At 41.2% G+C, this 16,730-nt stretch overlaps 1 protein-coding gene across 3 annotated transcripts in view; it reads right to left on the bottom strand.

The window, feature by feature from the left end:
* gria1b (glutamate receptor, ionotropic, AMPA 1b) overlaps window positions 1-16,730 on the bottom strand; it is a 77,669-nt gene that overhangs the window by 39,331 nt on the left and 21,608 nt on the right. For all 3 annotated transcript variants that reach the window (XM_051093012.1, XM_051093013.1, XM_051093014.1), the window contains exons 4-5: window positions 3,044-3,228; window positions 174-227 (exon numbers count right to left, since the gene is read on the bottom strand). In XM_051093012.1, the coding sequence (XP_050948969.1) occupies window positions 174-227; window positions 3,044-3,228 (239 nt within the window). The remainder of the gene's footprint in view (window positions 1-173; window positions 228-3,043; window positions 3,229-16,730) is intronic.

Genomic DNA, 16,730 nt, shown 5'->3' with positions numbered 1-16,730 from the left:
GGAAAAAGTAGCCATGCAATGTAAAACACCACCATCAATTTGTCTGAGCGCTCCCTCGCGATTCCAGTCAATGTTCAAGAGGTTAACCGACAATACATCTTAAGTAGCCTCAAGGCTCATAGTTCATTCATGCAGACCGAAGAGGCCTGAAGGATACAGGATGCTCCACTTACCAGGTTTGCTAGTATGTAATGGTAGTTCTTCAAATTCTTTTTTTGCACCGCAATCTGAAAGACAAACGCAACATATGAGAGCATAAAAGCACAACCCTCTCTCTCTCGCCGTCAGCTAATGGCAGGCCTCTTTCATTCGACGCCAATTAAAGTATAATTTTTAGCCTGGCTCTCTAAATAGCAATGAATAGGTCCCATCATTCAGGACTTAATTGCACACCCTCCCAAGCTCAGTGAGTGTGGAATATCTGTGATCAGAAGGGGCAGTCGGAACTACACGAGATGGAAGGGAGGAAAGAAGGATTTGGCATCTGTCACCGTAGGAAGTCCAATTATAGGACTTAATGACTACATGTGCATGAAGACCGCAGGAACACCTGTGAACAGCAGCTAGCCTCTGGAAGCACACCGTCAGGGTTAATTGTATCGGATACTGATTTCTGATCATTGGGTTTGGCAGTGGTTTCTTTGAGATCTTGTCTGGATGGTGTATAGTGAGAAAAGTAATTGCCTTGGTGTGCCTGAAGGAGGAATTCATTGTTTCTCAAATCATTTTATTGCCTTTCTGGGAAAGACATGACAATTTTAAAGTGTACTGAAAATGTATGTGTTATCCAAGAAGACATGTAATGTTCCATAATGAAGTCAACATGAAGTCAGATGTCCCAGAGCAACTTATTTAGTGTCTATAGGCTATTAAAGTCAAGACAATACACTGTGAATTGTGAAACATAAATATAGGGCTTTTGACAATACTTGGAATCCCTCTAGAAACTAGAAACAAATTGGGTATAAATCAGAGTCAGAAATGAAATTTTCCATTAAGGGGCAATATTTGCTCCCTGGAATTGATTTCCAGGGGCATTTTTACATTTGTGAGAGCAATTTTGTATAATCACCCTATTATTATAAAAAACACATGTTGTCTTTAGTTTTAAATACTTACATTTACTCAGATACTTTAATCATTATTTTGAATTGTTGTTAATAACAATAGACTGTTTACAATTTGTATCCAAATTATACATGTAAACATGAGCTCAAAGGAATATATATTAAAAATCATTATTGCAGATTATTGTTCTTTATATTGTATTAATGATTATTAATATCGATATAGAAAACAATATAAAAGGTTTTTGTTTCGTTTTGGGAACGTCACATTCTGGCTTCATAGACAAACATGTCGGTCTATGTCTAGCACAAGTCTAGCACAAGTTATGCAAACCCCCCCGTTATACTCACCGAAGCTACGAAATTAATCTTTTATTTACATCGCACTCTGTTGTTTATGATGAGGTAATTCACAAGCGTGTGCACTAATCAACAGCTCCATCAGTTTCAGCGATGACTAATCTAAGTGCCTCTGATTAGTGCGTTTTTCATGCAGGCTAATCCAAGCGCCTCTGATTGGTGCGTTTTCAGTGCCGACTAATCTAAACACGTCCGATTGGTGCGTTTTTAGCGCAGATTAATCCAAGCATCTCTGATTGGCACGTTTTCAGCACCGACTAATCTAAGCACCTCTGACTGGTGCATTTTTAGCGCCAACTAATCTAGGTGCCTCTGATTGGTGCGTTTTTAGTGCAGACTAATCCAAGCACCTCTGATTGGTGTGTTTTCAGTGCCGACTAATCCAAGCACCTCTGATTGGTGTGTTTTCAGTGGCAACTAATTTAAGCACCTCTGATTGGTGCGTTTTTAGCACAGATTAATCCAAGCATCTCTGATTGCCATGTTTTCAGCGCCAACTAATCTAAGCACCTCTGACTGGTGTGTTTTTAGTGCCAACTAATCTAGGTGCCTCTGATTGGCATGTTTTTAGCGCCAACTAGACCAATGTAAGTGCCTCTGATTGGCGCGTTTTCAGCGCCAACTAATCTAAGCACCTCTGATTGGTGCATTTTTAGTGCCAACTAATCTAGGCACCTCTGACTGGCACGTTTTTAGCGCCAACTCGACTAATCTAAGTGCCTCTGATTGGCGCGTTTTCAGCGCCAACTAATCTAAGCGCCTCTGATTTGTGTGTTTTAGTGCCAACTAATCTAAGCACCTCTGATTGGTGCATTTTTAGTGCCAACTAATCTAGGCACCTCTGATTGGCACGTTTTTAGCGCCAGCTCGACTAATCTAAGTGCCTCTGATTGGTCCATTTTTAGCACCAGCTAATCTAAGCACCTCTGATTGGTGCGTTTTTAGTACAGACTAATCCAAGCACCTCTGATTGGCACGTTTTCAGCGCCGACTAATCTAGGCGCCTCTGATTGGCACGTTTTTAGTTTTTAGTGCCAACTCGACTGATCTAAGCGCCTCTGATTGGCGCATTTTCAGCGAAAACTAATCCAAGCGCCTCTGATTGGCGTGTTTTTAGCACTAACTAATCTAAGCACCTCTGATTGGCACGTTTTCAGCGCTGACTAATCTATGAGCCTATGACTGGTGCATTTTTAGTGCTGACAAATCTAAGAGCCTCTAATTGGTGTGTTTTTAGTGCCGACTAATCTAAGCACCTCTGATTGGCTTTTTTAGCACCGACTAATCTAAGCGCTTTTGATTGGTGCGCCTTTAGTGCAGACTAATCTAAGTGCCTCTGATTGGCTTGTTTTTAGTGCCGATTGATCTAAGTGCCACTGACTGGCACGTTTTCAGTGGTGACTAATATAAGCACCTTTTATTGGCCAATGCATTCCTATGTTCAACATAAACGTGTTTAATTGGTTATAATTGGTTATAATTGGACCTATGCCTTTAATACTTTTGTCTGGGCCAACCATCTGTCTATGGGTTTACACAGTAAAAGACATGCACTATATACACAACATAAAAAAATTAAACATATTCTTAATCATAGTAACGTATAAAGTATTCACCAAGTTTAAGATGGAGTTGAGTCTCTCTAGCTCACAGTCCAGAATGATCCTGTACTCCTTCTTATTATCCAGATCTTGGATGGTTTTCAAGAACGCCGCCTCTGTCAGGGTGTCAAAATTTATTGATGTCACCTGCCAGGTCTTTTCAGCAGCAGTGTCCAAGATCTTTTGCAGCACTGTCAGACCTTCAAAAACAAAACAAAAAGTCCCAGTAAGAAACCTCATATGGCTACAATTGAATATTCATAACAGGCAGCTGCTTGCACAAATACACATTTGTTTCAGGACAATATGTTAAAGCATCTGTACCTCTTCAAATCATCAGTATTTTAAGACAGTGATGCAACTATGAATATCACTTTAGTGTTGTACTGTAGCATCCTGGGAAGTAAAGTCTTGATTTGGAAAAAACCCACACGCTCTGTTGAGTCACGTACTCCTGAGGAGAAGCTCTGTCTCCACATTCAGCAGGGGGTCTCTGCTGTTCTGCTCCAGCTCTGATCAACATCTGCTTTCATATCACTTAGAATCTCCTGCTTGGAATTATAGACAGCTAAACACTGAACTTCAAATGTTCCTCTTTTCCTCAGTTAAGGGAAAATTCTGGGTGTTTTTGTCAGAAGGAGGACAAATTGAGACATGTTTGAAGTTGTTTAGTCTGGATGCATTTTGGAAAAACCTTAAGCAATCATGGTTAATTTAAATATTTGGATATGCTCCATTTATTTTTCACTAAACAGTACTCTTTCATTACTTCTAGCTTGCTTACATCTGATTCTCAGCATTACTTCCTCCAGTGCTTATTATCTGTTCAAAGAAACAGAAACTCACGTTGAGGAACTGCCTTTTGTAATCTGGTAGATCAAAAGTGACTACCAGCAATTGTATGAACCGTATAGCTATGCTTTTCTTAGAGGAAATTAAATAATGTGAAATTAATGGACATTGCTCTGCCGAGAGCCAGCATTTGGATGGCTTGCTGTGAATTTCATTAGAACTGAACAACCTATTCTATTAGACATCTCACGCCATGCGTGTATGACTAAGCACGTATCGTTTCAGACTTTTTCTGGTTACCTGCATGTGGTTTGGTCATGTGATGGCTTCTTGCATATGGAGAGAAACTAATAAAAGGAAGACGGCTGATTGTTCTTCAAACAGGAACTATCTGCCGGCACTGACAGCTTGTTTCCTGTGTAGCAGACGCACTGATATAATTAGTTTAATGAAAATGATTTGCTCCTCAGAAGCATCTGTTTTTTTAAGGTGAGTGATTTCCTAGCCTCCTAAGATATACTGACTAAGAATTGAACGGAATTAAGCTAATTCCCCCATTTATTGGACCGTTACCTGGGTCAATGAATAGAAAAAAGGAAAAATCATTATGCATGTCAAGCTTTCAGACAAGTTTTTGCAATCATGTTGGTTTTATATGGTTTGTTAAACATTTATACCATTTTCAAAAGTAAACATTTTTGAGAACATTTATGGCAAAAGCATCAAGTAAAAAGTAAATAATACTTGATTAAATGATCACTTAAAGAAAAAATATTTTAATAAATAGTTTAAATAAAACATTAACACATATTTTCAGGGTAAACATCACTACATGGCTTGATTTGGCAGACGGAAGTTTTTCAAATATTTATAATATTTAAACAGCGCAAATGCTTTTTTTAGAAACATTTCAAGCTTTTTTTCAATCTACTTTAGAAACTAAACACAGTTAATAAAAATTAATAATAATACTACATAAAACAAAAATGTTTTTAAATGCATCATAAAATGTCAGCTCCTTCAGAATAAAGTTTTTATAAGTGTGTCTTAGCAGTGTGAGGACACAACCACCCTACAATGATAAGAATCAATTAATTTCTTTTTTATCCCTCAAATGACCTAAAAAAATCTCAGTTATCAAGCCATTTTAATTTTCTGAGCAGTATGATGTCATAATGCACAAGCCCCACCCACAACCTCTGACTGACTGTCCCATATTAGCATATCTCCGTCCTCAGCCAGTTGTACGCTGTCCACCATTTTCTATGTGCTGGAACAGCTGTAGCGACAACAATGTCTCGTAAGCAATGCAGGTGTTTTGTATTTGGATGTAAAAGTGAACATAAGAGTTTCTCCTGACATGAGGACGCAGTGGATGCATTTTGTTTTTGATGATACCGCACCATTGAATACACAAAAAAAGCGAAAGAGAGGGGTGGGGTTAGCAGTAGCTCATTATCATTTAAAGAGACATGCACCGAACACTGCAAAAAAAAGGCTTGTCTTAGTATTTGTGTCTTGTTTCTAGTCAAAATGTCTAAAAATCAAGATGCATTTACTAGATAAGCAAAATAATATTAGCTATTTAGTCTTGTTTTAAGCTAAATGGTTAAATTTAGTCTTGTTTCCAGGGGTAAAAAACTAAATTAAGTTCATTTTGCTTAAAATTAGTAAAATTATCTGCCAATGGGGTAAGTAAAATAAAATGTTTTAAGGAATATTTTACTTACCCCACTGGCAGATAATTTTACTTGTTTAGTTTTTTACCCCTGGAAACAAGACTAAATATCTAATGTTGTTTTGCTTATCTAGTAAATGCATCTTAATTTAAGAATTTTTAGACATTTTGACTAGAAACAAGACAAAAATGCTAAGTAAGACAAGCCTTTTTTTTGCAGTGAAACGGGTCGCTATGAACAGAGCTGTTTTTGACAAGGTAAAAAAGGTGTTGTGTTATACAACCATTAAGGAATTTTAAACAAAGTATGTTGCAGACATTTCATGATTTCATTTCATAAGAATCATACCAACTTGTGGAAACTGGGCACCCGATGTCTCCTATATTTTATTATCCTGTGTCTTTAAATGTACCCCTACCAATAACAACTAACAGAAAAAAACCACAATGTCACTACATGCAGTGTTAAATCTAAATGTTTCAGCATCGAAAGAGTCATCAGTAATACAAATGCTGATCAAAAGTGCTATGCTGTGTTTAAAAAGAGATCTGGGTGGTCATGCGGCACTCACCAACTTCAAAAGACAATCTCATTCAGTCATGCTGACTGAATTAGGTAAGTTCCCTGTCAGGCTTTACCTAACAGGATCAAAGCCTGTGCATTTTTAAAAACCAAATTTTGATGCTTTAATAGAGCGATCAGCTTTGGCTTGTGCTGGGTTATGATAAGCTTACTGGTCAATATGATGTACGGATTTTGCAGGCAGCAGAATTTCAACTTCAAAGACATCAAATCTCCAATTCAACCAGAGGCAAGTGCCTTCAAAGCAAAAGCGAGATCAATACTGACACCTATAATCACACACACATCAGTGTTTGCGAGCAGCACAAATGTACGAAAACACCAACCACCAACCTTCTACTAAAGCCTAGAAAATTAGGCCACGCAAAGTTCAGCAAGTGAGATGTTTCAGCACAAACTAGCTGGCATGTTTAAATGGGTCAGGAAAGCGACATTAAACTCAAAGAAATTAATCCGAGACAACATTAATAAGCCAATTTATGTATTTAAATGAATTTGCATTTGTTGTGAATGCTCGGTTGCACTTTCAGTCATGGATTTGGCTCATAATTGGTGCTGTCATCACAGTTGCTCGTACATTACGGCCCAGTCTCCTAGAAGGAAGCTTGGTGTTAGAAAAACATGATTCGTTTTGCTTCACTGTCAAAATATGTATCAAAATGTGTCCATTTTTGTTAACGCCATGTTTTTTGAGAAGCTCTTGCATGATTTTTTTTACAAATGAGGCAAAAAAAGCTTTTGCTTTTGGCAGAGATTCAACTATATCTAGAGATGTGCAGATAGAAACATTATAAATACAGACACTGATCTTGGCCCACTGCATACTATTAGCATAATATGTTAACAATGCATATCATTAACTAAAAACAAAACTACAATCTGTAGTGTACAAAGAAACTCCTGGGTTTGGTTGTCCACATAAACGCTGCTTTCTGCAGGACATTCATTGAAACTTTTGTCACTAGGATGAAATTTTGTATAATTCTGCATGATTTGCATACTACCTGCTCTTTTTATTCACCTCTGTCAATATGAGCTGTCAATTGAAAGGTTTTTATTTCACATCTCCCTGTAAAATAACAGATTAAAAAGAGATCTGCTAATTATAGAATGACTAGTTGGATTATTATGCAACCGAAGACAGAATTAGGTTTGTCATTGAAAGAACGGTGAGACAGCCAATGCATTCACTGGCATTCATTAAAAGACTGTGTCAGATTGCCTTTCGAAACGCCTCTACACCCTTGGCCACACCAACGCTCTACCCTCTCCTGACGCCTGCGTCTCGGCAGCTGTGAAATTGTCTCGTGCCACAGAGCAAACCAGCTTTATCTCCCACCGTGCAGCACTAACCCGCAGATAAGACGGAGGGAGAGACGGACAGTGCGTTCTGTCCCTCTCCCGCTAGCGCTGCCTAGCGCGACTGCGCCGTTGGTGATAAGGCAGGAAAAGGAAAGTTGATGAGTGTAGGGATTGTCTTGGAAGAGCAGAATTGGCTTGCTATCACCTGCTCTTGCTGTGCTTCTCCAAATATCTCACGCACGGGAACAAATTGAATTTCCGTCCGTCTCCTTTAGAGTCCAACGCAGTGTGTTTTCCTCGCTTTCTTCAACAAAGCCGGCTGTGTGTTTACAGGCCCTAACTCTATTATCTGGGTCTTTGAGGAGATAGCGCACATGTGCCCGGCTCATCATGCTTCAGCTCGGTAAACATCTGTGTGAGTTGGCAAGGACGGATTTGGGGGGTTGAGATCACTAAACTGCTGCAAGCTCCACAGATGATGCTCGTCCCATCTGCAATGGCTTTGAGATGGCATCTCTGAACACCTGACAAATGACGCAGTAAACATTTTAGTGAGAGACCAGGTTAGTGTAGCAGTGATTTCGCATGGTAGTAGAGTCAACCAAAACAGCTTTTTGCGCATGTTGAAAATATCCGTTAGGGATTGGAGTGTTCTAAAAAGTTTTAACAATTTTTACCATGACACGTTGCCTTGATATAAATATGCAGCATAGTAATTAAAGCATCGCTGTAAAATAAATAAATAAATAAATTAAATTAAATAATAAAAATTTAGTTGAACATGTCAACCTAAATAATTGGAAAAAAACTCATGGCGTAAGATGCTGAAAAACATTGATGCACATGCAGTAGACAAAGATGTCCATCTGATGGATATGGACATTAGAAAATATGAAAGAACTGGGAATGCATGATACTAAAATTCTCAATGATAACTATAAGCCAATAACTTTTTTTTATCTTATGGTTATTAACCAGTAAATGGCCAATATTAAAATTGTATACTACTTTGTCTACACAAATAAGAAATAAATCAATAAAAGCTAAAATCTGTGAATTTAGGCATCACAAAAATATAATGTACAGTATGAAAACTGCATATTTACAGATGCCACTAGTCTCATCTGCAACAGGATTTGAAGCATTTCAAAAGGTTGAACTATTTTTAACATGACACTTTGCCTTAATATAAAAATGCTGCATGGTAATTACAGCACTGCTGTAAAAATATATTTTAATTAGGTCTAAATAATAAAAATCTAGTTGAAAATGTCAGCCTAAATAATCCAAAAAAAAAGAACTCATGGTGTAAGATACTGAAAAACACTGATGCACATGCAGTAGACAAAGATGTCTGAATGAATCTAATGGACATTACAAAATATGACAGAATTGGGAATGCATGATATTAATATTCTCAAAGATAACAATAAGCCAATAATTATTTATAATATGGCTAATAACCAATAAATACGACAATATTTAAATTCTATACTATTTAGTCTACATAAATTAAAAATAAATCACTAAAAACTAAAATCAGTGAATTTCAGCATCATAACATTGTAATGTACAGTATTAAAAATTGCATATTTACAGAAGACGCTAGTTTTGAAGCATTTCCAAAGGTTTTTATAATATTTAACATGACACACTGCCTTAATAAAAAAATGCAACATGGTAACTATAACACCGTAGTAAAAATAAAATTAAATAAAATTAAATTATTACAATCTAGTTAAACATGATAACCTAAATAATCGAGAAAAAAAACTCAAGATGCTGAAAAACATTGATGCACATGCAGTAGACAAAGATGTCCATCTGATGGATATGGACATTATAAAATATGACAGAATTTGGAATGCACGATTTTAAAATTGTCAAAGATAACAATAAGCCAATAATTATTTATGTTATGGCTAATAACCAATAAATTAGCCAATATTATTTTACAAAAATTAGAGATAACACTAACTAAAATCACATCATTACAATGTACAGTATGACAATTGCATATTTACAGATGACGCTAGTTTGCAATGGGATCTGAAGCATTTGTAAAATTTGGACTATTTTTAACATGACATATTGCCTTAATACAAATATGCACCATATAAATTCCAGCACTGCAGGAAATAAATGATAGATAGATAGTTAGAAAAAAAGGCACGCTTCTGTCACTGGGGCAGTACCCTAAGGTACAAATGTGAAAAGTGAAAAGGTACAAATATGTTCTTTTAAAGCACTAATATGTGCCTTTAAGGTACCAATATGTACTTTCAGAGTACTAAAATGTACCTTTAAGGTATTAATATGTCCCGTTTAGAGGTAGGTAAGGTACAAAGATGTACCTTTTCGCTGTTGTACCTTAGGCTACCGCTCTAGTGACAGAAATGTACCTTTTTTTGACAGTCTATGATGGCAAACATAAATGTGAAATGTGAAAAAGGGGAAGTAAGCATGCATAATTAAATACTGGAACATTTTAAATATTTCTAATATCGGTTTATAACCAATAAGTTACTGATATGATTAATCAGCATACATAATTTGATTAAAACGAGAAAACAAACAAACACTCTGACAGATTTGGTGTCAGCATAGACTGAGAATAGATGTATAATTACATCTGCAATGTTCTTGCTTTACCTGTGAGCTCTGGGTTTAATGCGCTACAACATGACATCAACATTTCACACATACACACACACATGCTCACACACGTGTGCACACACAGGAGTTACTTAAAAGGTTTAAAATAACCTAGAGACTGAGTACTCTTGTATCCAGGCAACAGGAGAGCAGTGGGGGCTTCTAGAGGTAGTTGTTGTATTTGTGTGTGGATGAAACACTCAGTGACCTTGTGTTCCTAGTTCAGCTCTGGCTCACATCTGCATGCTATGTGAATCAATAATGTGTGTTTCTTAATTGAGCTTTTAATTTCCCTTAACTTTGTATAATCAGGAGTGGGGGAGGGGTGTAGACAAATGCAATATTGTGTAACACAGAGGGGGGGATTCACTGTGGCCTGTCGACAGTGCTGTTATTTGTTATTTGCACATGCTCTCTCTGTTGTTTTAGCGCCGATTCACTAAAGGAATTATGCAAATCGGGTAACAGCACAAATGCTGCCACAAAATCTGTGCAGAATCTCTCCACTACTGCAATCTAGACGCCTGAATCAGCTCTTTAAAATGCTCGACTACGCCATGCATATGAATATATGGCTGGTTATGATGATCTTCTCCATTATGTGATGAGTAAATCCTTCTATAATCAATAGACAATGTATACAGATACTTCTTTTAAATGAGGTTCTCTTTACCAGTTGATTTCTGTAAAATGGTAATGATGCGAAGTTCATTTCACCAGACAAGCAAAACTTTTCAGTTTATAGTTTTAAAACTGGGAAGAGAACTTGCATTTTCTTGCCACAGGTTTCCTTGGGAACTTCATATGTGTTTTTAGTAGGGCTGGGTATTGAGTTCAATACTTTTTAGGTACCGACTAAATTGCCTTGATATAATCAAGCATCGAAAAATGTCTTCTTGTTCAGTATCAAATCTCAATACCTAAGCGGATAATCCCGTCAATGTCCGTGAGCCAATAAGCATGCAGCATGCTTGATGTGCCTAAATCAAGTGCTGGTGATTGGCTCTGGTGAGGCATCAAAGGAAAACACTAGTTCATGCTGGTTATGCCCAAAGACATGGCTCACACATGAGGCTGCAGTAAGCATCCCGATCGCCATAGATGTACGGCTACATTTACACCAGTGCATTTTCATTTTAAAACGGCGTTTTAAAATTAAACCAATCCGCATCCATACTGACAATTCCACTGCTTTTCAGAAAAGATCTCCGCCCACATTACGTGAACGAAAACGTGACCATTCATGCACACCGTAGCGTCATGCAACATAAGACAAATGATAACATTTGTATTACGCTTTTACTCAAAACTCATTTTAAACCACAATCGAGTGCTTGTAATAACTTCAGGTTGCGATCGAACGTGTTTTGGCCAAATAATGTTGCTGAAATATGTTATTTGCCTTTTATATCAAGCTAATCACTACACCTATTTAGCATTTCTCATGTAAACACCTTGTATGTCATGAAAATTACATTAAAATTAATCTGTCGTAATTGTGTGTTTATTAGATTTTTATTTTATTAGTTTCATCTGTTTTTCCGGGTTTCTTATGTACAGAACCAAATGCAGAAGTATAATGGATATTCGTCATAGAGGACAGGGTGGGTTATGAACGCGTAATATGATTGACATATGAACAGCGATTGCGAAAGAGAAAACAGACTGAAACAGTGCTGGATGTTTAACAGTAAATCAATGGAAAATAAACAGAAATGATGGTTCTGTCAAAGCTATGCATTTTTTGGCATTTTTATGCTTTTATTTAGATAGGACAGTGTAGTTGGACAGGAAGCGAAGTGTGGGAGAGAAAAGGGGGGTGGATTGGGAAAGGTCCACGAACCGGGATTCGAACTCAGGACACCCGCAGCGCAATGGCACTTTATTTCGGCCAGCTACCCACGAGGTTATTGGCACAGACAGCTATGCATTTTAAAATGAAAATGCACTAGTGTAAACGTAGTGTTGGTTATTTGTTCCTTTGTGCCATGGCTGAGGCGATGAGTCTTTGAGTCTGTAAAAACAAGCTGAAAAAATAAAACCAAAGTTTTCGAGGTAATGTGCAATGTAATCTTGTTCAAACGGATTTCTTAAACTTGACAAAACAAGTATCTTTCAGGAACCGGTAACAAAGTCAAGGTAGTGGTAGTGATATTGATATTTTGGCCAATCTCTATTCCAGAATTTCTGCACTGCAATTACTTCCCAAAATGGATTTTTTATGAAGTCGATAATTAAAAGAAAATACTGTACCAGACAGATCAAGTTCACTGTATGTGATGTTCGAAATATAGGAAGACAAATATGTGGAGGTTAATATTAGTGTTGGATGATATGCTCAATTTTCATATTGTCCTATCGTCAGCCTGTGAGATCGCTGATAAACGATATTATCGTGCTAATATATATAATTATTTACTTAGTTTCATTGCCGGCAAATGAACCAACACCAGCATAAGGATAAAAGCAGCCTAATGTTTTCAGTATGACTTAATTTGTGTTTAACATGATAACAATTGAACAGATACATTGTAAGTGCTTGTTAATGCTTACATTTCCTTAGTTATTTAAAAAGCAGCTACAGAAAACGAGCAAAGAACATTTAAGCGGAGGGGGGCCATTTTCCCCAAAACTAGTTACTGTGCCCCCCTTTTCCATCCTCTCTCCTCCTTGCTGAATGGAATCAGTTTCGAAAGTGAAAGTAAAACCGGAAAAACGGCGCACATAAGAAAGCATTTGTACGTTTTTGCAGGTGTCAGAAACTGCACGCAATTACAGATTGTATGCTTCCCACCCGAAACACCCTGTCCTGCTCACCGTGATTTTTGCCTTTGTGTTTAAAGTGGCTCTGCATCGCTAAAGTTAGGCTCCTAGTCTATTTTTGATGGATATTAATAATAATCATCTTGCTGTAGTCAACGCATCAGCAATTGGTGATATCTCTGACTATCATCGATACACGATACTATCGTTTATTGGCACAACACTAGTTAATATGAATGTATCTCTGAGAGGAAGTTACCGAGTAAAATGTTTCAATGACATTTTTTTCCTCATACCTCCATATTATGCATATTAAAGCAGTGTTTAAGCACAGTGCTGCTTTGGTACAGCCATAACCAAGCTAACTCTATATCGCTTCTGTTCCGTAAGTGCCACCTACTGTCAAAGAAAAAATAATAATTTTCATTCAGACTGTCTGGTTTTTTGTGTACAATTACGGTTATAAACTCACTCTCAGTCTCCATACACTTCTACTTCATCAGATATCACAATAATATTGTTATTGTAATTTATTTTGGCAAGGAAAATCGTGCAGCAAAAAACTGACACCATGACACCCCTACTTGAAATATTTGGTTTCATTTTTTGCATTCACATTGGCTTTTGTGTGTGTCGTTGACTAAATTAAAATGCTATTGTATTACGAGTAAAACTGACTATATGTAACGAAGTGAACGAGACGAGAGGCGAGCGGATCCATATGCAAGCTTTTATTTAAAACGCGAGACAAAGACATGGTCGTACAGGCTGGGTCGAGACGGGAGCAGACAGGAATATCAAAGGCAGTGGGAGAGAGTAATCCAATAAACGTGAGCAATAGTCCAAAAGGCAGGCGGCTAGACAGTCCAAACGAGAAACCAGGCGAGAAAACAAAACCAGGAACGAGGAAACTAGGAAACGCTAAGAATAACAACAACAACAGGAAAATACAACCAACCGTGAAGTGCACTAAAAAGGAGCGGGGTTTTTATAGGGCGCCTGATTGGTCACGGGGACTGACGCAATAAGAGCGGTGGAGGATGGGAGATGCAGTCCGAGATGTATAGTGACAGTCAGAGTGCGTAAGTGATGCGAGAGTGACATCTGGTGGTTGGTGGACAGCGGGACACAGACCAGATTCGTGACATAGCCCCCCCCCCAAGGAGCGGCTTCCAGACGCTCTAAGGGAACGACAGTCCAGGGGTGCGGTGGGGTGGGAGCGAGACAGGGCGAGGGTTGGAGGGCCAGGTCCATGTGGAGGGCCCAGTGATTGAGGCAGGGCCGACAGAGCAGGTACCCTCCAGGGCGGAGCCGGAGGCGGAGCAGGAGCCCTCCAGGGCAGAGCCGGAGACGCCGGGGCCCTCCAGGGCGGAGCAGGAGGCGCCGGAGTCCTCCAGGACGGAGCCGGAGGCGGATCAGGAGGCGCAGGAGCCCTCCAGGGTGGAGCCGGAGGCGGGACAAGCGACACAAGAGCCCTCCAGGGCGGAGCCGGAGGCAGAGCGTGAGGCGCGGGCGCCCTCCAGGGTGGAGCAGGAGGCGCAGGAGCCCTCCAGGGCGAAACAGGAGGCGGAGCAGGAGGTGCCGCAGCCCTCCGGGCGGAACAGGAGGCGGAGCGGCCCTCCGGGGCGGAACAGGAGGTGGAGCAGGAGGCGGAGCAGCCCTCTCGGGTGAAACAGGAATCTGGGTCACGGTCTGGGACCTGGGGAAAGCAGGGACAGTGGAGGCAGACAGAATAGGGGGAGAAGGTGCAGCAGCCCTCCTGGGCGGAACAGGAGGCGGAGCAGGTGCCGCAGCAGCCCTCCGGGGCGGAACAGGAGGCGCAGCAGCCCTCCGGGGCGGAACAGGAGGCGCAGCAGCCCTCCGGGGCGGAACAGGAGGCGCAGCAGCCCTCCGGGGCGGAACTGGAACCTGCGTCATGGTCTGGAACCTGGGGAGAACAGGGACAGAGGAGGTAGACAGAATAGGGGGAGAAGCAGAGAGCTTGTAAGGGGACGCCACCTCCAAGGGAGGATCCACAGCCGAAGCTGACACCTCAGGAGGTATTGGCGCGGCTTCTCCGACCGAGGGGAGCTCTGGAACAGGCCAGTGACCAGACGGGAGCTCTGGAGCAGGCTTGTGACCAGACGGGAGTTCTGGAGCAGACTTGAGACCAGACGGAAGCTCTAGAGCAGGCTTGTGAGCTGACGCGGCCTCAGGAGCTGACTTGAGACCAGACGGGACCTCTGGAGCAGACTCGAGACCAGACGGGACCTCTGGAGCAGACTCGAGACCAGACGGGGGCTCTGGAGCAGACTTGAGATCAGGCGTGACCTCAGGAGCACAGTGTGCAGCCCACACACACCAAATGGCAACCGCCATAAAGGGAAGAGCAGTGGCGGGTGAAAGGACCTCTTTGATGATGGATCTTGGCGATGTTGGTGCCGCTGAGATGTTCACTGCCCTCACTGACCCCTGTGGTGGGTCCAGCATACTGACCATCATAGTAGGCTGTGAACTTGGGATATCAGACGAGGCATGGCACTGCTCTGGAAGGTCAGACGAGGCGTGACTTGACTCTGAGCGGTCAGACGAGGTGTGACTTGACTCTGAGCGGTCGGACGAGGCGTGACTTGAGTCTGGGCGGTCGGACGAGACGTGACTTGAGTCTGGGCGGTCGGACGAGACGTGACTTGAGTCTGGAACAGCAGCAATAACTTCATTTGGCACATGAATATCAGCTGTGGTTTGACTTAGTTTGTGGAGATTGGCCGTGACTTCACTTGATTCGTGAAGCTCAGTAGTCAGCTGACTTGACTCTTGGAGATCAGCGGTGACTTGACTTGGCTCATGGAGATCAGCGGTGTCTTGAATTGGCTTGTGAGGAGCAATGACTTTACTTGACTCAGTAACCACGGCCCTGACGTTGCCTGACGCAGGAACGATCGCTTTGACGTTGCTGGATTTGGAAGCTTGACTGGACTTGGAAACTTGACTGGACTTGGAAGCTACAGCCGTAGCCTCACTTGACTCTGGAGCAGCGGCTGAAGCTTGACTTGGCTCTGGAACGACAGCAGCAGCTTGGCCTGGTTCATGGAGATCCGTTGTAACGGGACTTGGCTCCTGAACAACATGGCTTGACTCAGGAACAACAGCTGTAACGTGACTTGACTCGTGGGGAACAGCTGTGACCTGGCTTGACTCGAGGGCACAGCCGTGACCTGGCTTGACTCTGTGTCTTGACTTGATTCGGGGTAGCCGCCGTGGCATTAAGGAGCACCATTTTAGCCGCCCTTACAGTCACTAGAGGAGTGTCCAGCACGTGGGCCATCATGATAGGCTGTGATCTTGAAATGTCGAATGAGACCTGGCGAGGCTCGGGGCCTTCAGGCAGGACGTAACTCGACTCAGGGACCAGGACTGTGACTTTGCTTGACTCAGGAACCACTTCAGGAAGTGCGGCCATGAGGGGTGTAGAACCAGGAGCAGAAAACATGACGTGAACAGGCTGTGGCTTGACGGAGATGTCCTGAGCAGGCTGTGGTTTGGCTGACGTGGCGTTAGCGGGCGCTGGCTTGACAGACGTGGCGTTAGCGGGCGCTGGCTTAGCGGCCATCCTTGCGACAGACTCTGGCGTGGCAGCCATCTTGTGCAGTGGCTCTGGCGGGGCAGCCATCTTGTGCAGTGGCTCAGGAAAGATGGCTGTAACTTGACTTGCCTTAGGAGGAGCAGCTCTGACTTGACTTGATGTAGAAACAGGAGCTGTAATCTTGCTTGACTTGGAGACTTGACTTAACTCGGGAAATGCAGCTGTAAATTGACTTAAATTGGAAACTTGACTTGACTCAGGAAATGTAACTGCAACTTTAAATGGCTCTTGTATGGCGGCTGTGACGTGACAGAGCTCTGTTCTCGCCGCCATTTCACGAGCGATCCAGGCAGAAAACCTGTTT

Source organism: Labeo rohita, chromosome 21 (genome assembly GCF_022985175.1).
Source record: "Labeo rohita strain BAU-BD-2019 chromosome 21, IGBB_LRoh.1.0, whole genome shotgun sequence".
Classification (NCBI taxonomy): Eukaryota; Metazoa; Chordata; class Actinopteri; order Cypriniformes; family Cyprinidae; genus Labeo; species Labeo rohita.
Note: the sequence above shows the minus strand (reverse complement) of the source record. Positions and strands in the feature narration are given on the sequence as shown.